The sequence below is a fragment of the Macrotis lagotis genome, chromosome 4 (assembly GCF_037893015.1).
Source record: "Macrotis lagotis isolate mMagLag1 chromosome 4, bilby.v1.9.chrom.fasta, whole genome shotgun sequence".
Lineage (NCBI taxonomy): Eukaryota > Metazoa > Chordata > Mammalia > Peramelemorphia > Peramelidae > Macrotis > Macrotis lagotis.
Window position 1 is genome coordinate 54,162,447 of NC_133661.1, and position 23,822 is coordinate 54,186,268.

The 23,822-nt window shown below is 36.2% G+C and overlaps 1 protein-coding gene across 9 annotated transcripts in view; it reads right to left on the minus strand.

Moving 5' to 3' along the window:
• Positions 1–23,822, minus strand: part of USP54 (ubiquitin specific peptidase 54) — a 130,226-nt gene that overhangs the window by 60,235 nt on the left and 46,169 nt on the right. For 8 of the 9 annotated variants that reach the window (XR_012477792.1, XM_074232846.1, XM_074232840.1 and 5 more), the window contains exons 2-3: positions 4,891–5,676; positions 1,466–1,558 (exon numbers count right to left, since the gene is read on the minus strand). Coding sequence is in view for 8 of the 9 variants with exons in the window: in XM_074232846.1 (XP_074088947.1) it covers positions 1,466–1,558; positions 4,891–5,037 (240 nt within the window). In the remaining variant the exon portion in view is untranslated. Of the gene's footprint in view, positions 1–1,465; positions 1,559–4,890; positions 5,677–6,179; positions 9,177–23,822 lie in introns of those variants that run through there. The other variant, XM_074232845.1, reaches the window with a different exon arrangement.

Genomic DNA, 23,822 nt, shown 5'->3' on the forward strand with positions numbered 1-23,822 from the left:
AAATTACATTTCAAGTCATGCATTGTAGCAGAGAAAACAGTCTATTTTTAAGATGAATAATATGTAAGAGCTTGTGCTACAGGCATGCATGGACCGAGAATTTATAAAGCAAGATATTCAAATGAAATGTCTCTAAGAAATCTTCTTAAAAGATACTTAGCAGCTCTGATTTCATACTTTAAATTCTGAGTGATAGCTGCCATGATTTCCAGACACAGATCTCTTTTTTCTTTTTCTTTTTTTTTAGGGTTTTATAAGGCAAATGGGGTTAAGTGGCTTGCCCAAGGCCACACAGCTAGGTAATTATTAAGTGTCTGAGACCGGATTTGAACCCAGGTACTCCTGACTCCAGGGCTGGTGCTTTATCCACTATGCCACCTAGCCAGCCCCTTCCAGACAGATCTATAGAAAACTGGCACCTGCAGCCTTCATTTGAACCTGAAGTAGGAACATGTGTGGGTGTGGAGAGAGATGGACTTGGAATCACTTATAATTAAAAAACACAGTAGGGAAATTCTTCTAATTTCCACACATCCTCAAGATGTTCTCAGGTGTCTTGTGTAGTTTTCTTGGCCAGGATATAACAATTCTTTGTCCAAAATGGAAAACATTAACCACAGTGATACAAATTGATTCCATCCAGGTGTGCCAGGAACTTCCTTCAAATGCAGGCTTTTATGAAACTGACAAGTGCTTCTGGCAAACTCAATTCAGAATCCAGAAGTCTTATTCAACCACAACTATTCCACCTTGCAGCTACAGAAGCTAGCAGGCCAAAATGGGCTTCTGACCCAAGTAAAAGGCAACCATTTCCCTCTTTTCAATGTCTCCTCCTCTGATATCACTTGAAAGCCCTGGGAACTGCTTCAATAACAGACTTCTCCTTTGGGAAGCTCTCTAACTTTCAGAGCAACAGAAAATTGGAATCCTTTTCCCTCAGATTAAGTTCTCTGGGATCTATTCTCTTCTTCCCGTCTGTTTTCTTTTAATCCAACATTTAATTAAATAACTAGGGTTTCTTAAAATTCAGAAATGAAAGTCAAATTTAGGGTCAAATAATACAAAGAGGACAATAACAGTACTAAAAATTTAACATCTATTGTCAAAAATACCAATCATTAGTACCAGCAACTTCTAGGGGGAACAGAAACTCTGTTTTAACAAAAACTCATCAGTTGCATGTCTCAATATAAGATGCTTAAAGGTTCTTATAATAGTAAAAAGAAAATACATAATTAGCAGAACAACAAACATAGTGTTCCAACTCAAGACACCCTAACAATGCATCAAAGCCTGGACAGACTCAACAGGGCTCAGAAAACTCAACTTTTAAAACAAGGTTTAACAACTTGGGGGCAGCTGATGGTGGATTAGTAGGAACAGCTCTTGAATTAACCAGACTGCTAATTAAAACATTAGGAATGTGCTGCTGGTGAAATGGAACAGAAGCAACTCAAACACTTACTTTGAGAGCACAAAAGATGCAAGAGTCTCCCATGCACTTGTGTGTGGTGAGCTGTCTAAAGCTGCGACGGAAGATGTCCAAGTGCCATAGAACCTGGTGAAAGTGGGAAAGTATGTCATTATTCTTCATAAAAATATCCTATAACTTAGTACTCAATGCCATGAAGACTAAAGCCAACATAATATAATGGAGAAGGGGGGGAAAGCAGAAAATACTCAAGATAGTATATCAGATAAACATCAAAAGAAAAAGGAAAGTTAGCAAGAAGGGCACATAGCAAGAGAGAAACAATATTATGTTTAAAAGGGGAAAAAATGAGAAACATACATAGTTATGATAGTCAAAAAAGTGAAATTTAGAGAAGGAAATTTGGGCAGTGAAGGTTTATTATGCTGAAAGGCAATTTTAAAAAATCATCTCTTAAGTTCAATATGATGGGCTACATTTGAAATAAAATAAAGGATACCCTAAAATAGAATGAGTTTTATAGTAGACCCATCAATTTTTATTTTCTTACCTTTTAGAAAACTCTTATTACAAAGAGGAGAGATACTTGAAAGGTAATACTATTTTTGTTTTTTTTAGATTTTTGCAAGGCAAATGGGGTTAAAGTGGCTTGCCCAAGGCCACCCGGCTAGGTAATTATTAAGTGTCTGAGACTGGATTTGAACCCAGTTACTCCTGACTCCAAAGGCCGGTGCTCTATCTACTGCGCCACCTAGCCACCCCTTTACACCACCTAGCCACCCCACTATTTTCTAAAGAATGTAAAAAACAGGAGTTAAAATCCCTAGAGAGCAAATATTTCAGAAGCCTTCCCTTCAGAGACATCAAATAGTACTAAATGACAGAAAAGATTCTTGAGTTTTTAAGGAAAGTATAATTTCTACAGTTTCTCTTATGTCCCTTAAAAAGTTCTCAAAAACCTGAAATACAGGGGCGGCTAGGTGGCGCAGTGGATAGAGCACCGGTCCTGGAGTCAGGAGTACCCGAGTTCAAATCCGGCCTCAGACACTTAATAATTACCTAGCCGTGTGGCCTTGGGCAAGCCACTTAACCCCACTGCCTTGAAAAATCTTAAAAAAAAAAAAAGCAAAAAAAACCCCCTGAAATACACCAAAGCCAATGACACTTCAGAGTGGGATTTAATATACTACTTTTCATGTCCAAATTAAAAATAATAAACCATACAAATAATGATTTTCAATCTATAAAGTTTTAACGTTTTAAAAATTGGAATAGTGAGTTCATTGATATAAAAATAACTCCAAGTGAGGAAACTCCTTCAACCGAGGGACCTCTACCTCTTTTGCAGTTTTCAGTTTGAGAACTGCCTGGGTCACTGAGAAAGGCAAATCACAGAACAGAATGTTCTGGGGCAGAACAAGCACTCGGAGTCTGTATTCTAAAGACAGCTTTCAGTTTAATACACAAGACACCCCTGAGGTCAGTTCAAACTCCTGCTCCAATTCTTCAGTGCATTCTTCTTTAAGAATAAAGCATATAGGGGCATCTAGGTGGCACAGTGGATAAAGCACCGGCCCTGGAGTCAGGAGTACCTGGGTTCAAATCCGGTCTCAGACACTTAATAATTACCTAGCTGTGTGGCCCTGGGCAAAGCCACTTAACCCCATTTGCCTTGCAAAACCTAAGAAAAAAAAAGAATAAAGAATATATAGCCTTGCCATCTTTATAAACTACAAAATGTTGTTATTCTACAGGAAGTCACAAATATCACTTTATCTGAGACTTTGGGGAGAATGCAAGAAGCTAAATTAATCACTTATCTAGGCCTTAGCAGAGAAATAGACATAAATACAAAAACCTGCTTCTAATGACCATACTGTTTTGCTTTAGTATTTATACCATAAATGGTCATCAGATACTCAAAAAAATACATTAGATATTGTAAAATCTGATCTGAAATGTACCCAATGGAACTTGGCCCTCTGTCAAAAGGCATAAATTAAGTCTTTCTCTAGCAGGAACTATGCTAAGTGCTAGAGAAACAAACAAACAAACAAACAAAAAGGCAGAAGACAATCCCTGCCCTCAAGAAGCTCACAATCTAATAGAGGAGACAACATGTGAATCAACAGATACACACAAGATCCATACAGAGCAAATGCTAGGTTCTCTAATAAGAAACATTAGCACTAGAGGGCCTGGAAAAGCCTGGATAGAAGATGAGATTCATGAAAATGCTTAAAGCAAGAATCTCTCTAGGTGTACCCTCAGGGGCCTTAAAATCTTTTCTGTCTAAGGACTTGAGCAACAGAGATACATTACAAAGGCCTGTGATTTCATAAAACTAGAGAACCTGAGAAATGAATGGAACTGTGACAGTTACTGTAATCATACCACCTAATTTAACAGATGAGCAGGATAAAATCCTGAGAGACCAAGGACTGCTCTAAGGCAGCATAGTCAGGCCCTAGTACTCAGGGACCTCACTTCCCTGTCTGGTGCTCTTTCCACATGACATGCTGTCTTTCTTTTCCTCCTAAGATTTTCCTTATTCAGCTTCTACAGGGAGTGAATGGGGCATTAGTCTTCAAGATGAACAGAATAAGTATCATCCAGGTCCTTTCATTTTGTACAAATGAATAGCATTATAAGGTAAAAAAATAGCTGCCAGGTTTCCTGGGGGGGGGGGGGGTGTCAGGATAACCCTAAAACCCAATGGCCTCCTCAGCTGCAGCAATCGTGACATGAGATGGTTCTAGAAAAGACAGGGTTGTTAAGGAGTCCCCAAAAAGAATAATCTGGGAGTGGATAATCTCCACTAGAGAATTCACTTTCTAACATGCTGTTCAGGCACTTTTGATCAGATGTTGTTTATGAGACAACATAGGGAAAAAATGCTAAAACAAAAAGGAAAAGGAGGGAACTTAATATAAAAAAAAAGCTGTATATACTAATAGCATAAGTATCGTGTGGCTGCTACAATTCATTAAAAACTTTAACTTTTAGTTCTAGAAGAGAAAGGTAATATTGTTAATAACAGAATGTTGTTTCACATGAAGAAAATTTGAGACTTTTACTTTTAAGAAAAAATATATCAGAATGCTTTGACTTTTTTTGTTGTTGAGAGCTATGCTAAAACATAAAAACTGTAGTTCTTAATACTATGAGGAATTTGAAGAAATACTCTAGACCTCCTCCCAAAGTCCCTTCACATGAAAAGTGTTATCATTCTCAATTTAGTAATTAGGCAACAGAGGCCCTGAAAAGTGAAGGTACTTGCTCAAGGTCACAGAGAAAAGTAAGCCAATAAGGACTGTGGCTTCTGAAATACAGAGGAATTCTCATATTCTACATTTATACAAGCTAACAGATATACAATTTTAACAGTAGTAATTTGAAATCAGAATATACAAGGAGGGGGGACAAAAGGGGAAAAAATACTTTTCAAGGCTCCTTACCTGCAGGGCACTATTGAGGAAGCAGCTATTTTGTCCAGGTTCATTGCTGAGACCTTTACTAGGAGCTATGGAAGTTGTGCTCCGTGGGGCAAACATCCCCTGGACACTTCCCCGGCCTACAGAAAAATAATTCCTTTTCCAAGACATTGTTCACATTTAGCCCCCAAACCCAGAGAGGATCTTTATCTGTTTGAGTCTCCTGTTGCTTAAGTGTTTGAAAGAAGTCAATTCCTTAAGCAAAAGTGTGAGTTGGTCAACTCCCCACAATGGGCCAAAGTATTCCTCCAGGTCCAGGCGAAAGAACCGTCATTCAACTGCTCCCAAAAGTAGCAAGATTCTAACATCCAAGCAGGAGGGATGCAAACAGTGAGGATCCATGTTCATCTGTAAGTTGTTGTTCTATTCAGTACTTTCACTAAAGTGGCAGCAACTCCACAAAACCCTTGTGGAAAACGGTAATCCTCAATTCCAGAAACATCCAGGATCAGTAAGGGATACTTTCCTCAGGACTAAAGACAAAATCCAACTAGGGAAAGGCAGACAAAAAGGAATAAAATGAAGCTCTCTGAGGCTATAGTTGACCTGTTTCAACAGCTAGTGGCTGGAAAAGAATAACTCCAATTCCGACAGAAGGGCAAAAAGATTCCACAACAACCCTGGAAGGAGATGCATTATTGTGCTTTGTCTTCACTTTGCCAAAAATTCTTCTAGTCACCCATCCAGAACATCAGAAAGCTCTGTCTTCTCTTTTCTTCTGTGACTGGAATAGCCAGCCTTGCCAGAGTGCTTTAGAAAGAAAAAAATAATAAAAGCTTACATCACTTAATGACTGCTGGCTTAGCTATGTTCTGCCAAGACCAATGTTGCCTCACCTCTCACTACAAACTTGAAACTGACAAAAAAAAAGATAAAAAAAGCCAATCAAACAAGAAGGAAAAAGAGGTATGGGGCAAGAGTCCTGGGAAACTTCTCTGAAATTTATTTGAAAGGGGTAGAGACAGAAGTTAATTTCAAAAGAAGCAAAAACAAATATACAGCTTTTCAGGATCAAACAAAATTGAGAAAGCATCCACCCAACCTTGAACTTAAAAAACTGTTTCTGATAGCTCTCTGACACAGAGTTTACATTAAGTAAATGAATTATATATAATACACATGCTTTTTACATATATATATATATATAAAATTATGAGAATTTATCTAGAGGCTAGGAAAGAGAAGCCATCAGTGTGGAATTTGTTCAAAACAAAGTTATCACATTTGTGAGAAATATTACATGCTATTCTTACCAGTTGTAAAAAACAAGTCTCCTATATTCTCTGCCAGGGGAACAAAGAAGAATCCTTCATCATCAGGTGACAGGGCTCATTTCAGAAAGGAATCAAGTATCTTTTTTTAAGAGTCAGTCATGAAAAGAAAGCACCCAAATCCAATATGAACTTTAGAAACATGTATACTAATTAGTATTACGAAGAACAAAAAGTGACCTCTGAAAGACGTTATATCACTCTAATAGTTCCAAGATACAAATAGCTAATAGCTTCAGAGGGTGAGAAACACACATTTTTGTACGAGAACCACCCAGAATAAAAAGATATAATCGGCATTGGTAGAAGGAATTCCCACATCAAGGAAATGTCTTTGAAAAGGAGTCATACCAATACTTCAGGTACTAAAGAGTTATGATTTCATCAGGGTGGAAACTCCCCTCCATTGACACAGTCATTCTCTAGGCCTTAGATCATTATTTTTGCTAGTTGCTACTGCTGACATTCCTTCATCCAATAGCTAACCTTCTGGTGATAACCACTTCCAAACAATCGAGACTGACTCTCAAGTGACACACAGCCTGGCTCATGATCTGATGAGGAACTGTTTTGAACTTGTGTCTATTGAAAAGTCTTTGATACTTCCAGGTCATAATAACAAGGTCTTTGGAGTAGGACATAAGCAATGGATACAACATGGAATGTGAGTTTATAAGTGTATAATAAGAAATGTTGAAAGGTTTTACACTTGAAGGTGAGTTTGGAGCCAGTTCAAAAGGAGAGGGACTGATTTAAAGAAAGAAAGCAGGAGATCACTCAAGTGATTAAAATGTTAACTCAAGATCTGAAAATAAAGGAAAGATAATTTTAAATTTAAATTTAAAACCAATGCCTGAACAGATAAATAGAAATGTTTTGTGGCATTGCTAAAGTCACCATTTAGTAAGGTAATAATTTCACATCCATCACTATAGTGTCTCCATTATTTTAGCTTTGCAAAGTGCTACCCATATTTCAACCTAGGTAATACAAAAAAAGACATATGAGAAAATACCTTTTTAATTAACTAAAATGAATCCAGAATATCAAATGATTCATAGACAGTATGACTTCCATAAAGATGAGAATAGAGAATTTTAAAATATATCAAAAGGTGGCATAATTCTAGGAACAGTCATGATATTTATTCCTTATAATTCATTGTCTGGACTTCTGCTTTGGACTCATGCTTCTCATGTTTGAATTATACACATTTGAACATATGTCTCATCCTCTTCTATTTGATTATACCCTGGATGAGGAAAGAATATTATAATGTTTTACTTCGTATTCTTTATACAGCTCTTATGCAGAACAGTGCTTTACTATGGTTAGTCTTAATAAATGTTTATTGAAATGAACTGAACTGATTCCACTGTTCAACTTCACATTGGTCTTAACAAGAATATCAATGAGGGAGCAAAGGTGAAAAACCAAAATAAGGACATTTCTAGAAGAGGATAGACACAAGCTTCTCCTTTCAAGGTTTACCCAATAAAAGTATCTTGTCCAAACATGTTAAAATTACAAATACAAGTGCTAAGTTTCATTTGATCAAAAACTACCTCTGTCTGGGAGGCAGATCTTGTCTAAACATGATAAATTACAAATAAAAGTGCAAGATTTCATTGTGACCAAAATTATCTAACTGGAAGGCAGGAACAATTTCAAATGTCCATTCTCTCTCTGTCTGTCTGTCTGTCTGTCTGTCTGTCTCTCTCTCTCTCTCTCTCTCTCTCTCTCTCACACACACACACACACACACACATATACAAAGCAGTGACAGGAAGAGTCAAAAATAAACATCTCTTAGACCATACCTTCTCTGGGCATGATAGAAACTAAATGATAAAAAGAAAAAAGATAAAAGTAAAGAAAAGCAGCAACAAATGATTCAAAGAAGTAGCTATTTGCTCTATGATCCTACAATTTAGTGATTTGCCCAGATATGAACTACAAATTTTAATTTCTCTGAAGGTATACAGTATTTCTGATCTGTACTTCAAAATTAGCATTTAATGATGTAGCCTATTGTTCTCCAATTAGATTATGATAGCATGTCTTTTACAGAAACAAGCACAGTTCTGAATCCAAAGGAAGCGCTCAATGACTGTTTCTTAGTGGCCTTATTGGCATTAAAGCTCTATCCAGGTCTCTGACCTAGGGCAGAAACCTTCTCCCCTTCCCCATACTTCCTCAAGGGCACACCCAACCCCAACACCCACACACCCCATTCAAGTCTGATCAACAGCCTTCAGCCAGTCAAGTTGCATTCCTGTAGCACAACTGTGGCATAGGAAGTCAAGTGCCGAGCCTTTTCTTTGCCATCAGCCCAAATGACTTGGCTGACAGGTGCAGTTTCCAGGATCCACTTCAAAAGTCTCCTGAAACTTAGCCTGACTATGAAATACAGTCTAATCAGCAAAGGGAGAAAAAGGATCTGAAGGCCATGAGGGGAAGAGAGTTTTTTGACTTATATCACACCTTCTAGGTATGTCAGAAACTACAAGGCAAAAATGAAAGTCAACAAGTGTGGCAACAAATGATGGAGAGAAACAGCTGTCAATTGTTTACCCTGAAGCTACAGTTCACAATACCAGAAACTATTAGTGCAGGATAACCCTTCACACTATGAGGTAAGAAATTGTATTTCTCCCTAAAGAAGTCAAATAAGTTGAGAAAAGCAAGCAATTAACAACTCAAATAAGAGGAAGGATATATAAAGATATACAGAAATATATACACACACACACACACACACATAATATACACATACATATATGAGATCATCTCAGTAATAGATGACAAGTAACACTGGAGGGCATCACAGAAAAGATAAAAAAAGATGTAAAAAAATTTCAGAAACAATAGGGGAATAGAAATTGGAATTTACCAATTTAAACAAACATTATATCAACAGAAATGAAGGGAACATATTAAATGTAACAAACCTAGAAAGATGCTAAAAAGTTTAATAGCTTTATCAAGTAACAATTACAATTATATTCTAAAATACAACATACCAAACTAAATTTTTGTGTCATTTTAAAAAATTAAATTTAGAAGAGAACAGCATCATTTGATATTCATATTATTATAACTGAAATGGTAAATTTTGTTTCAGACCAGAAAATTATCAACAATTTTAAAAGAATCTAAAGGATCGATGAAATTACAGGTTTAATCTAGAATATACACAGCTAAACTTTTACAATTTGGTTAAGTGCTGGATTAAATTTGTAACTTTTAAAGGACTATTCTTCCCTTCATTTTTTTATTGTTGTTCAATTGTAGCTAAGCTTCATTATCCCCTAGACCAAACTCCCTTCATCCTCTCTTCACTTTTTTTTAATTGTTATTCAGTTATATCCAAGCTTTATGATCCCATGGACCAAAGTATCCATGGGGTTTTCTTGGCAAAGATTCTTAGGTACTTGGACATTTCTCCCTCCACAGTCACACAGCTAGTAAATGTCTAGGCCTGGATTTTAAACTCCTGATTCCAGATCCACTGCACTATCCAATAACACCTATTTGTCACCTTCTCTTCACTTTAAGTATCTGTCTCCAAGTCCTTTATAGGTTTTTCCACAAATTTAAAGGTGGAAGGCACCTTAAAACTCATCTAGAATAAATCTCTTCACTTTACAGATGAGGAAACTGGTGAGAAAAAACATGAGGAAACAAGATAAAATAATTGGAGATGGACTTGTCCAATGTTACACAGAAAGTGGTAGAGCAAGGATTCAAGCTGAAATCCGTGGATTCCAAATCTCACCCCCCCCCCTTTTCTCTGCTCTATATTTGATTCTCCCACCTCCTCTACTAAGTTGCTATTTTTCTCATCCCACTTACTACCAAATTCCTGGAAAAAGTAGTGGACTCTCAATGTTTCTTGTTCCTTACCAGTGACTCACTTTGTTAACCTCTTTTATTCTGGCACCCTTTACCACTACTCTAATGAAATATATATTTTTGAAGTCATAAACTTCCTTATTACAAAGCCAGTGGTCTTGTTTCCATCCTTATGCTTTTTTACTCTCTCTTCAATATCTGGTGCTGACATCCACCCCCTCCCTTAACTTGTGACACTGTATTCTCAGAATCCTTCTCTTTCTGTCTAAGAAATATTGCTATTCTCTTTCCAGCCTGAATGCCTTTAGGATTTTTATTTATGCTCTTTCTCTTGAACCTTTTCTTCATATAGTCTATATGAACTTTGTCCTTTTCCTGCAAAAATAATTAGAGATTTACTTTCTTCTTTCCCTTTCTTTTTGTGAGTCAATTGAATTGAATGACTTGTCCAGGGTCACACAGCACTATTTAAAAAAAATGTATTCCTATTGGAAAACAAATAAAATATTTATAAAAAAAAATTTACTTCTTTGACCATTAGACCCCTCTTCTCTAGCTACCATGTTATTTAATCCACTGTCAGAACTAAAAGGAGACTTAGGGATGATCTAATTCAACACTCTTATAGCAAAGAAACAACACTAGAAGAAAATTCTAACAAAGCTATTCCTAGAACCTAAGTTGCTTGACTCTTAGCTAGGAGATTAGAAAGAAGAGGTGTTTCAACAAGCCAAACCATACAAATTTGGCTCCACAGTGAGATGAGATTTTAAAAGGAAGGATTTGAAGAAAAAATGGGAATAAAAGTTTTTAACTAATGAAAAATATAAGCAAATGACAGAGGCCCGTGGGAACAGTACACAGATCAGGTATGTAGACCCAAGAGCAGTTCCTTCTGATCCAAGAGCACCACAATCTAGCTCCTAATCTGACCTACCTAGCTATCATGTTAGGAGAAGATCCACCATTATACCTGCTGCTGAACAAGAAGCTTTTATCCAAATAGTCAAGCTAATCTAGCTAAAGCAGCAAGACATACTGATGGAGAATCAGAGGGAAATATCTGTTATTAGTTGATGAAACTACCACCTTCCCTGGGAACCAGTGGAACCAGCAACCCCTCCACTCCCAGGATCACTGTTCCTGCAGCCAGTCCAACTTCATAGTAATCATCAAGGAAAGCAACCTTTGTGAAAAAATCAAAAGTCCACTGCCACAAACACTACCAAAAAATTAGCAAACCTAATTGCACATGAGGATAACTCCTCAGGTCAATCCTGTAATCAGCCCAGTCCCTAAAAGCAATCCTTGTGGAAATTCAACCTGGGAATTGCCTCCATCAATGCTGCAGAGCACCTCTTCACAAACAGGTTCTGGAAAACCAAAAAAAAAATGTTCTTGCCATCAAGATTCTTGCTATTGTCAAATGGTTCAACATGGTTTTATTAATAGAAATAGCATTGTTGTACAAAAATATTCATAGCAGCCCTGTTTGTGGTGGCAAAGAATTGGAAATTAAGTCAATGACCTTCAATTGGGAATGACTTAGCAAACTGCGGTATATGTAATGTCATGGAACACTATTATTCTATTAGAAACCAGGAGGGATGGGAATTCAGGGAAGCCTGGAGGGATCTGCATGAACTGATGCTGAGTGAGATTGAGCAGAACAAGAACACTGTACTCCCTAACAGCAACATGGGGGTGACGATCAACCTTAATGGACTTGTTCATTCCATCAGTGCAACAATCAGGGACAATTTTGGGGTATCTGCAATGGAGAATAGCATCTGTATCCAGAGAGAAAATTGTGGAGTTTGAACAAACAACAAAGACTATTACCTTCAATTTTGGGGGGAAAAATCATTATCTTATTATGTAATTTTTCTATCTCTTTATACTTTATTTTTCTTCCTTAAGGACATCATGTCTCATCACATTCAACTTAGATCAATGTATACCATGGAAACAATGTAAAGACTAACAGACTGCCTTCTGTAGGGGGTGGGGGGAAGGAAGGAAGCAAGATTAAGGAAAAAATTGTAAAACTCAAAATAAATCTTTCTTTTAAAAAAATTAAATTAGGGGGCAACTAGGCAGTGCAGTAGATAGAGCACCGGCCCTGGAGTCAGGAGTCCCTGAGTTCAAATCCGGCCTCAGACACTTAATAATTACCTAGCTGTGTGACCTATTATCATCTATTGTGCATCCAAATCTTGGGGACCATGAATGGGCATTTTCTATCTGACTTAAAGCTAAAGACCTCTATATGCTGTGAGCTCCTTAAGAGTAGGGATTGCCTTGCTATTCCACTATAATTCCAACACTCAGCATTGTATTTTGCATGTAATAACTGCTTAAAAATGGCTTGGTTTTTTTAATTGCAAGGCAATAGGGTTAAGTGGCTTGCCCAAGGCCACACAGCTAGGTAATTATTAAGTGTCTGAGGCCGGGTTTGAACTCAGGGACTCCTGACTCCAGGGCCGGTGCTCTATCCACTGCACTGCCTAGCCGCCCCAAAAATGCTTTTTCCTAACAGTTTTTATTGAAAATCTACCCTCTGAAATGGGACATTTTTTCAAAATATATATATAAAAAAGAAAAAGATGGGGGGGTGAGGTGGGATTTGACAAAATAAATCAATATATTAAAAAATTAATATTTATAATGTTCCACATTCATGGGGCCCCACTGCTACAACGGTGTTTTCTCACATCTTTTTAGAATGCTTGTCCTTTAACATTTTGCAACATTTATTTTCAATTGTCTTGTGCTAGTTGTTTTTTCCATTTACACAACTTTCAGTCAATAAGCATTTCTGAAGTAGAGACTAACTGCCAGACCCCTGCATCTGTCATCCTGCATATCATTTTCTTGGCTCTGCCTTCTTCATTTTTGTCTTGGTTCGTGTACTTCTTTCCATGCTTCTTCTTTGTCCCATCATAGTCACTGTTTCTCACAGTAAAAGAATGTAATCTTCCATTACATTCATGTACATTCTCCCAATCAACATGTATCTATTTAGTTTCAAGGTTTTTTTTGTTGTTGTTATCACAAAAAGTGTTGCTATCAATACTGTGGTGCAGTTTTTCTTTCTATAAAAGATTTCTTTGGGGTATATGTCTAGCAGTGGAAACCTCTGGGTTAAAGGTTATGAACATTTTAGTCACTTTATTTGCATAATTCCAAATTACTGTCTAGAATGGTTGTACGAAATTCATAATTCCACCAACAATGCATAATTTTTCCACTAATACATGATATTTCTTTCTTTCATTCATTCATAGTCTAAATGAGAGACAAAGACTTGAAGCAGGTTAGTGATTCTATAGAGAGAAGTCATGAGAGTTTGAAAAGACATGCAAACGTTTAAGATCTCATTTATATAGATGTTTCTTGAGGAAAAGACCAACTATTATCTATGTCCCTTGGAGCTAGTTCATCAAATTATCCAAAGTATTTCAAAGTTAGCAGCACCTTTTTGACATTCTGCTGGTCTGAAGCTGTGGAGGTCTGGAGGTTTTGTCTTGGTTTTATATATCCCAGGACCAAAACTTGACAAGCAGTACCTAAATGGCTTCGTCTCATTTGTTATATATCATTAAGATGTGAAAATTGGCTTTTATATAATTTGTAAATCAAGTTCCTTTGATCTTTGGGACAGTCCATTTGTGACATCCAGATTGTCCTTTGCAATCTTACTTCCTGTCATTGCACCTTTCTACTGACCATTTATAAACTTACTTATACTGACTAGAAAGGGAAGGGGATAATCAGGGGGATTAAGATGTAATTTTAACACAACTAGTAGATTGGCTAGGGGCACCTAAGAGGCACTTAGTCACTTGCACAATGAAACATATGGACTGCTGAAGTGACCTACAGACTGATAAAATGTGAAAACCACTGTTATAAGGAACAGATCACTTTTTTCAAATGAGCAGATCCAAGAAGGAACGGAGATGCATTTTTTTCCCCTAAAAATATAAGTTAAGGGGTAGCTACATGACATAGTGGATAAAGCACCGGCCCTGGAGTCAAGAGGACCTGAGTTCAAATCCGGCCTCAGACATTTAATAATTACCTAGCTGTGTGACCCTGGGCAAGTCACTTAACCCCATTGCCTTAAAAAAATTAAAAATATAAGTTAATAATAATCTACATTGTCTGGGCCTGTGGGAGAATGTTTATTTTCTTATAAGATCTAATGTAACATAGGTTATATTTATTTTCAATACCTGAAGAATCCATGATTTCAATCCTGTAGGTATAATACCATGAAGAGAGATCCAAGTCAACTCTCAATTAACTAATCTTTCCTAATCTGATTAAACTACTATTTGGAAGACAGAGTTAGCTCATCCCGGAGATCACAAAGACTTTCCAGTCTGGTAGGATCTGCCAAAGTTTGGATTCTATTGACAGAGTCTTCAGGAAGTACTGGAATAAAATTTTAATGACAGTTTATATGTGGCAATGAAAACATATTATAAAGATAATTATTCTTTAATAATAAAAAATCCCAATTTCTAAGTAAAATGCTTAAATGTTTAAATACATTTTAAGTAAAAATCTTTTATTTATCTCTAGAAGTATATAGATACATTGTTGATTGGTCTTGCTGATGAATTTCACTTTTCAGGTAAAGAAGGAATCCTTCATATTAGTTTCTACCTTTGGCTTAATAATATTCTATTATCTCAACATACCAAAATTTGTTCATTCATTCCTCAATCATTGAACACTCTGTTGGTTGAAACTTTTGCTATAATTTTAGTGTTTTCAAGAACAGTTTTGTACAGATATGTCTTTATTTCCTGCCAATAATTTCTATAGGATGCAAAAATTGAGACCAATGGGTTAATGATATGTACAATCTTGTAACTTAATGCATAATTCTACTTTGCTTTTCAAAAGAGATTGAACACCAGCAAAGTAATAGAATACCTGGTTCATGGGAATGATAAGACTACTACAATTAGATACTTTCCCCAGACTCCATTAATTTAAAAACAAAATTAGGAAGAGAGGAATTATATGCCAGACAGAGCAATTTCAGCTGAAATCACAGGATAAAAAGAAGAAAAAAAGACTACAAAGTAAAATTCATATAAATTAACAATGCTAATCATTTAATCATTCACTCAGTATCCCACCTCTATACTCTGAGCAGTGAACTAGAAAATACTGAATCCTCAATGAAAAGTCTCTTCAAATTAGTCCAAAAAGGATAACAAATTTGTCAATAAATATATTGAAGTCAAAGAAAGTCTGGCAGAAGAGAAATATAAGATGACACTAAAATAACATGTTTCTATACAAATCAAAATAATTGACTTATGTCAATTGTACAAATGTACACATCTGTACATACAATTCAAGAAATATTTTTTTTAAAAACAATGAATACAGAAAAGAGCACCAATTGAAAGAACTTTGTAAACTATCCCCCCCAAAAGGAAAAAGACCTATGTTTCAAATTCCAAAATAGGCAATGGTTAATTGAATCCAATGACAATTCCTGAAAAAGGAATTTTTTGTGAAAAAAGATCTTTTAAAATGAAGGAAAATAAATTTGAATAATAAAATTATTCCACACCCATTGGAAACTAAAGGGAATAGAATAGTATATTCCAGAAAAGCAAAATAGTTAAGCTAAAACCCAAAAATACCTACACCTTGATTGGAAAAATGAGGAGAAAAGAGAAGGCTTGAAATAGCCTCTGTGAGGAATGGGATACAAAATTAAGTAGATGAGCAGAAAGATTTGCTGGAATGAGGATCCAATTGAGATTAGATGTCATTAATTAGCGTGGAACCAGTCACCACAGCTGCAGGGCTCCCTTCATTTCTGTTCAGTAGGATATAAGTGGAAGCAAAGGATGAGGGCTGGGGTTTGACAAGAAATGAGCAATGACAAGAAAAAGGGAGCAAGGAAATTGAAGGTGGAGAATAAAAGTGGAACTGGGTCCCTAAGGGGTCAAGAAGATAGGGGGGAAAGTGTTTAGTGGAAAAAAAGATTTTAGGTCATGGTAAGGATAAAAAAATTTTGCAAGCAGGAACACAACATAGAGACAAGAACTAAAAATAAATAATCTAAACAACTCCATCAAAAGACAGAAACTGAACAAGTAACAATCTCTCAGACAAAAAAACTCTACTCCTATCTTAACTTCAGATTCTATCAAACACTTAAAGAGAAATATAACCCTGCTATAAATAGCTTATAAAAGACAAAAACACTTTACCAAACTCCTTCTGAGATAAATATTGATCTTAACACCCAAAAATAGGGGAAAGAGAAAGAAAATTATAGATTGATAGCACTACTAAACATTGATACAAAAATTTTGAACAAGGGATAGCTAGGTGGCACAGTGGATAAAGCACCGGCCCTGGAGTCAGGAGTACCTGAGTTCAAATCTGGCCTCAGACACTTAATAATTGCCTTAGCTGTGTGGCTTTGGGCAAGCCACCTAACCCCGTTTGTCTTGCAAAAAAAAAAAAACCCTAAAAAATTTTTTTGAACAAAATACAAGTTTCAGAAAGTATAGAAAGAATGTGAACAATTTAAAAAAGAATTACTATCCACACTAACATGAAAGAATGCTCTTAAACCACTTATAAGAGAAATGTAAATTAAAACAAATTTAAAGTTTCACCTAGCGTACTTCCAATAAAGTACAGCATGTACTTTGATGTTAACTAAGCAAAAACTGTGTCTGAAGTGACACTGTTCAGAGAGGACCTTTTTGCCATTAAAGTCAGACTTCCTGCCACCATCCCCAACTGGTAGAGGTGGCAGCATCCTCACAGCTCTGATTTTTTGCAGAAAAGCAAAATCAGTACCAATGACTGTTATTTCTTTCTGGGCAATAGGAATGTTGGAATGGTGACAAGAGTTGGGGGATTGATTGCACACTAACTAACCCTGGGCATGTCATACCATCTTTATGTACAAATTTCTCCATTTTTCAAAAAAGGGATTAATCATTCCTGCCTGTTTCATCAGAATGGGCTAAAGACAAAGTCAAACATGTGACTGTCCTACAGGTCCTTTGAAAGATGCTATTTGAAAGCAAAATGTTGCTATTACTTTCCATTATTTCATTTTTCTTGGAAAATGTTACAGACACTAATGTGAAACTAAGACAAGATTTATTTACACAAAAGGCACTGGTCTTGAGGGAAGGGGTAGAGCCAGAATAGTGGAAGAGCAGAAAAAATGTATTAGCATGGTATTGGAGTATTCCAGCCCAAAGTGAGGCTGTATATACAAAAAGAGCCCAAATTCAGTAAAGACAACCTTAAACCTCGTGCACGAGGCAGGAATGAGTGTCTTGCTTCCTACTCAGTTCTGACTCAGATCCTGGGCAAACCAGGGATTGCACCTGAGTCGAGGAGTTACATTTCAAGGTAAAGAGCAGTTGCAAGCCCTAAAAATATATAGAGAGAGGCAAGTTCAGAAGTTTGTGGCTTGGGAGTCCAGAGGCAGAGAGAAGGGTCTAATTTCCAGCCTTTACCTCAATCTGAAGCCTGCATCAGGATAACAGCAGCAGAAATCTCAAACCAAAGAACTTTATAATTCTGTCAATCTGAACCAGTCACTTCTTAGCTGTGAACAGTGGCTGAGCTCAGGAGCAATCTACTGGTGCTCAAATCCAAATCTAGGAATAAGCAGAGATCCGATGAGGAGGGCAATAATCAGATTTGGTCTTGGCTCAGGCCACTTTAGGAGCATGGAAAGTTTACAAGTTCCCAACTTGAGCCATGTCTTAGAACCTGGAACAACATTCAAAACCCCAGGAGAACAGCAACAGGGCCAGCTCAGACCTACTCTCCAGAAGTGCATAAAGCTTGGCTCTAACACAAAGTCAAAAACCAGGAAGAAGGCTGGAAGAATAAACGCACAAAAAATAATCCCATCAGAAAAAGCTACTAATGGTGACAGGGATGCTTAAAACATTATCCCAGAAAAGATCAAGTCCAAAAAAATTCATAAGAAAAAACTCAAAGCAAAATAGAAGTTGGGTCATATTCAACTAGATTTTCTAGAAGAAAAGAAGCAAAAATTTTAAAAGTCTTTAAAAAAGTTTTTGTCAATGAAATGAGAGAACTGGAGAAAAATGGAAAAGAAATAAGGTCTATGAAAGAAAAAAAACTTGAAAAGAGAATTGTAAGCATGGCATAAGAGGCAAAAATTAATGAACGAAGAATAGCAAAATCTTCCCAAGCAAAAACCTCCCTGAAAATTACAATGAAATGATAGAATTCAATGACTCCAAGTAAGAAGAAATAATAAAACGAAGTCAAAAGACTGGGAAAAAAAAAGGAGAAAAGCTATGTTATCTGCTGAACTTTTCTAGTATTTGATTCATCTCTTTAACTTCTTTTTTTCTTTTAAGCTGTTAATAACTTAACATTTAGGTCTGAGAGAGGTAAAATGAAGGAAAAATTAAATTAATTATATAAGCTCAGTTGTCTAATTCCTCCTGTAATTAATTTTTCCTTCAAGATTCTGTATGCTATGCCATTTGATGCATACATGTTCAGTACTGATATTGTCTATGATACTTTTTAGGAAAATGTAATTTCTCTAATAATCTCTTTTTATTAGGTCTAATTTTGCTTTGGTTTAGAACATGAGTGTCACCCCTGTCTTTTTTTATTTCAGCTAAAGCATAATAAATTCTGCTCTAGTCCCTTATTTCAATTCTGTATGAGTCTCCTGGAAACAACATATTGAGGGGATTCTGATTTCTCATCTTTTGTAATATTCTCTTCCATTATATGAGTTCATCCCATTCACAATTATGACCACCATGTATTTTTCACTATCCTATTCTCTTCTGTTTATTCTTTTTTCACCCTATCCCTGTCTCAAAATTATGTTTTGATTCTGACCATTTAATCTACTCTTTTTTCTTATTTCCCTACCATCATCACTTAGTCCCTTTCCCTCTTATATTCTTGCTCCCCAGTTGGATAACATGAATTTCTATATCCAAATCTGGTGTGTGTGTGTGTGTGTGTGTGTGTGTGTGTGTGTGTGTGGGGGGGGGGGGGGGGGTGTGGGTGTGTTTTGACTCAGTTCAAACGAGATCCCTTCCACTGTAAAAATTCTTCCTTATGCATTTCTCTTATGCGAGATCAATTTTCCCTTTTTCTTTCTTATTCTTCTATTTTTTTTGAGATCATTCCAACTTAATAGTCTCATATCCATGCCTTTTATGGTCTAACTGCCCTAATGATAATAAAGTTCTTAAGGATCACATGTAAACAGTTTAACTTTATTGAGTCCCTTAGATTTCTCATGTAGTTCTTTTGATCCTTCGCTTGAGACATATGTTTGAATGTCCAATTTGCTATTTAACTCTGTTCTTTTCACTAGGAATGTTTAAAAGTTCAATATTTATTAAATATTCATTTTCCCCTGTAGCCTTACATTATTCTTACTTCATTTCTAGCTGTTCCTTTTCTTTTCAGAATATCATATTCCAAGCCCTCTCTTCCTCTATAGTAGTAGCTGCTAAATCTTATGTGATCCTGCCTGTAGCTCCATGGTATCTGAATGGTTTGATTTTTTTTTTTAATCTGCTTGCAGAAGTTTCTCCATGACCTGGGAGTTTTGGAATTTGGCTATACTAGCCTGCAGAGTTTTCATTTTGCAAAAGGTAAAGACATAATGGAAAGTGTAGAGGTAGAATTGACAAGATTTCACAATTGACTGATTTTTGTGAAGTGAGAGAATGTGATGACCTGAAGAGAACTCTGAGGTTGTGAAAGTGGGTGGCTGCGAGGAAAAGTGGTGTCCTTGACAAAAATCAGCAAGCTAGAAAGAAGAGGGCTCTGGGGAAAAAAAATTCTGTTCTGGGCATATTGAGTTTAAGATGCCTATGCAATTCAAAAAGTCTACTAGACAATTAGTGATGTGAGACTGAAGTTTAATATAGAGATACCAGAATTGGATAAATAAATCTGAGAGAAAAATAAATTTGCATAGAAGTACATACTTATGGAAGTTAATGGGGTCACTAAAAATCATATAGAGAAGAGAGCCCTTGTCCTGGACTACTTACAATTAGGGAATGGGATAGGGATAATCATCCAAGTCAAGGAGATAATGAAGTGATCAGATTGCTAAGAGAAGAATCAAGAGAATAAGATCAGGAAAATCCAAAGAGCTGTTTGTATCTTAGGGGAGAGGATCATCAACAGTGTTGCTACAAAGAGGTTAAAAAGGATGAGGATTCAGAGAAGGTAAACTGATTTGGCAATTATTAAATCAAGGCCTTGACCCCAGGATGACAAAATAATTTTCTTTCTTTCTTTACAGAAATAGGGAAAGATGGATTTGGAATACTATATATCGTTAAGTCTTGGTTGACTGATGTAAAATGATAGTTTGAAGAGAAAAGGAAGGTCAAAGGAGGATTTTTTAAAGGATGGTGAGGTTTTTCTGTGCTTGTAAGACAGAAAAAAATGAGATAGTAAACAGGTAAGATCAGTCAATTAAAGAGAAAGAGAGGTAAGGGGATCAGATCTTCAGGAAGAGATGGGAGGATATGGATCAAGAGTGCAAGTAGAGATTAGTCTTGAGGAAGAGAAGGAGCCCTTCTTCATTAAAGTCCAGTGGAAAGAAGAAGAGAATGAAATTTAATATCAAGACATTTGGAAGAGAGTAGGGGAGAAAATGAGTTCACTAGAATGGTCTCTATTTTCATAAAACTCGGATCTATTTAATTGCACTAAAGACTTGACATATTTACTACATCAGGTGACACTATTAATGCAGAATGACTTCATATTGGACAGAGAGCTGAAGTTAAAAGAGCTGAGTTAAAATTCTGCTTCATATACTTACTTGGTTTTGGGAGCCTGGGCAAAGTTAACTAACCTCTACAATCCTCAGTGTCTCCTTCTATAAAATGGCACCCATCTCACAAGGCAAACCTTAAAGCAATCATATGGCAGCTATTAATATGATCACTAACGATCTGTCCCAGGTCAATAATAGTATTCCCTTCAAAGATACAGATCACATCCTTTTTCATATTAAGAAGATACTTTGCATCAATTTCAATTAATTTAACATGTGCTCTCTGAACTTTACCAAGGTTGGTCCATGACAAATATATAGCCCATCATCTCCCTAATAACTAGAGCTTGAACTCCCTCTAAGTGGGCAAGGGCATTCAAAAGCTCAAGAACACATCTCTGACATAAGCCAACAGATGATGCTTTTAGTAAACGCAAAATTAAGGAAAATTATAACTGGAAAGTATAAACTTCCCAGGAATAGATAAGAGTACTAGGCCATAACTCTCAATTATACTCAGACAATAAACATATATTAAGAGACTACTATGTATAGGCACTGGTCTAAACATTGTGGAGACAGGCCCTCAAGATCTGGGGGAAGATAAAGAGTCTGATTTGAGAGGTAGTGGATTTAAGATGTCTACTGGACATTCAGTTAAAGATGTTTGAAAGGCAGTTGGAAAGGTGAGACTGGGGTTCAGGAGAAAAATTAGAGCAGGACAAGTAGATCTGGAAATCATCAGCATTGAGATAGTCACTAAATTCATGGGAGTTTCACCTAGTAAAGTAGTAAAAAGAAGCACAGAAGGGGACTCAGAACATCACCTGTGGTTAGAGGAGGTGTACCAGAGGAGGATCCTGCAAAAGCAAGGGGTTCAAGCCAGATCCTTGGTTACCTTAACACAAGCAGAGAGAGATGGAAAGTAGAGTTCACCAGGAGACAGTCTGGCCCCTCCTCACATGAGGCTAAAAATCAGGCTAAACAAAAAAGTTTGTATTAGACACCCAGCATAGGGGAAGTAGTTTTAGTTAAGATGCAAGTTGCAGCAGGAGATGGAAGGCTAATGGTCAGAGTATGAATAGTGAGAGAATAAACCCATGAATCTTCTTTTTGTTATTGTAGGGTGCTAACCCTGTTAGGGTCCAGGAATCTCCCCATAATTCAATTTAGGGGGACCTCTAATTAACATCAAGGATAACACAACAAGGGTTTAAAAAAAATGCACCCTTTCCAACTCCCAATGTCTTTCATTTGTCCAAACTAGGCTATTCTTATTTCTTCAGGACTGCAGCTTGATGAATACTAAATACTGAGGAGCCTTCAGTTTTGTCTTTCAGTCTATGTTGAGGACATCCTCTCTAGTTCTCAATCTTTGTCAAGTTGAGACTCACTAATTCAGTAAGGATGAGTAGAGAGTAGAGGAGAAAAAAAAGATACCTTAACTATACCTCCTACTACTTCCACATCTCTCCCTCTGGTCCCACTAATCCATAAGAATAAAACATAAGAATTTATTGTATATGTACAAAGTCATATGCATAACAAAACAAAATATCAAGGGAAAAACCAAACCATTTGAAACACAAATCGCTACTTATTATTTTAGCTTTCAAAAAAGAATTCAGTTTTCTGATATTACCCATCATTATCCATTACTCAGATATTCTTAAGTTGTATCTTCACTTCCATTATTGTTTCATGATAACCTAAGGGGAAATGGAATTCTACTTTATAATTACATATAATTTTCATACCACCAAAACTAACAAATCAATTAAAAGTCTTACTTAGAGAAAATAAGTGGTAGCAATAATTCATTAGTTTCCCAGGAATCACCAAAGAAAACTATTACAGTTATCTTACAACACAATCTAATCCTACAATCTAATGCCTTTAGAAGTGGTTTTTTCACTAAATTTTCCTTTTATAAGGTCTTTTTTGTTTTGAACAATCTTAAGTGTAACTGAGTTCTATTTATAAACAGATGCAAACAAAAGCAAGATCTCAAATGTATTTCAGCATAAATTTAACTGTGGGAGGGAGGTAGGAGGAGAAGACATAGCCAGCTTAACTCATTTCTGATGAGAGAACAGTAGTACTGACTGGTACCACACTCCAGTGTAAGTGAACAAGCACATGACTAGGAAAGTAACAGAAGTCACCAAAGAAGAAAAAAAATTCCCTAAAAAAGAAAAACAAAACAGAAAAAAAGAGAAAAATTAGAATTAGTGAATATTTATATAACTAAAAATCAATGTTAGTGCATTTTGGAAATTCTAAAAATATGGTAGAAAGGGTGAGGCAGGTTCATGTCCTAGCTTCAACATTTAGGAGCTATGTGACCATGGACAAATAACACAACCTTTTAGCATCAGTTTCTTTTCCTGTAAAATGTAAACAATAATACTGCTGTTCTCTACCTCACAGGGTTTTTGTGAGGAAAATTATCTGTAAGTTGTAAAAAGCCACCTAAGTACAAGCTATTTGTAAGTTACATCTTTTTAAACTTTTTTCAATCAACAAGCATTTATTTTCTCTCTGTAAAACCTCATTTTTTTAAAGTTGATTCTCTCCCAAAAGGTGGGTCCTCTTCAAGTCTTTCAAAATTGTATGCCTTTATAATGTTTTACAGTATAAATTGTTTTCTGATCCTGTTCATTTAATTATTCATTGAGTTATATATGCTGACAAACTCCTACTTGAATAAAAACTAAAAGACTTTACCAACAATAAAATCACACCTGTGATTGTTAGACACCTGTAACAATTCCACACTCCCTCATCTACCACAAAGGGACTTTCTTCAGCATTGCTTCTGGTCAACATGGGTTTAAACATGGGGAGGAAACATCTTATAATCCAAATGCTTGAAATTTCAGAGCAAAAGCCTCCAAGTGATACAAAACATTCTGTTTGTACATCAAATATTGCTTTAGAGGATCAAAACA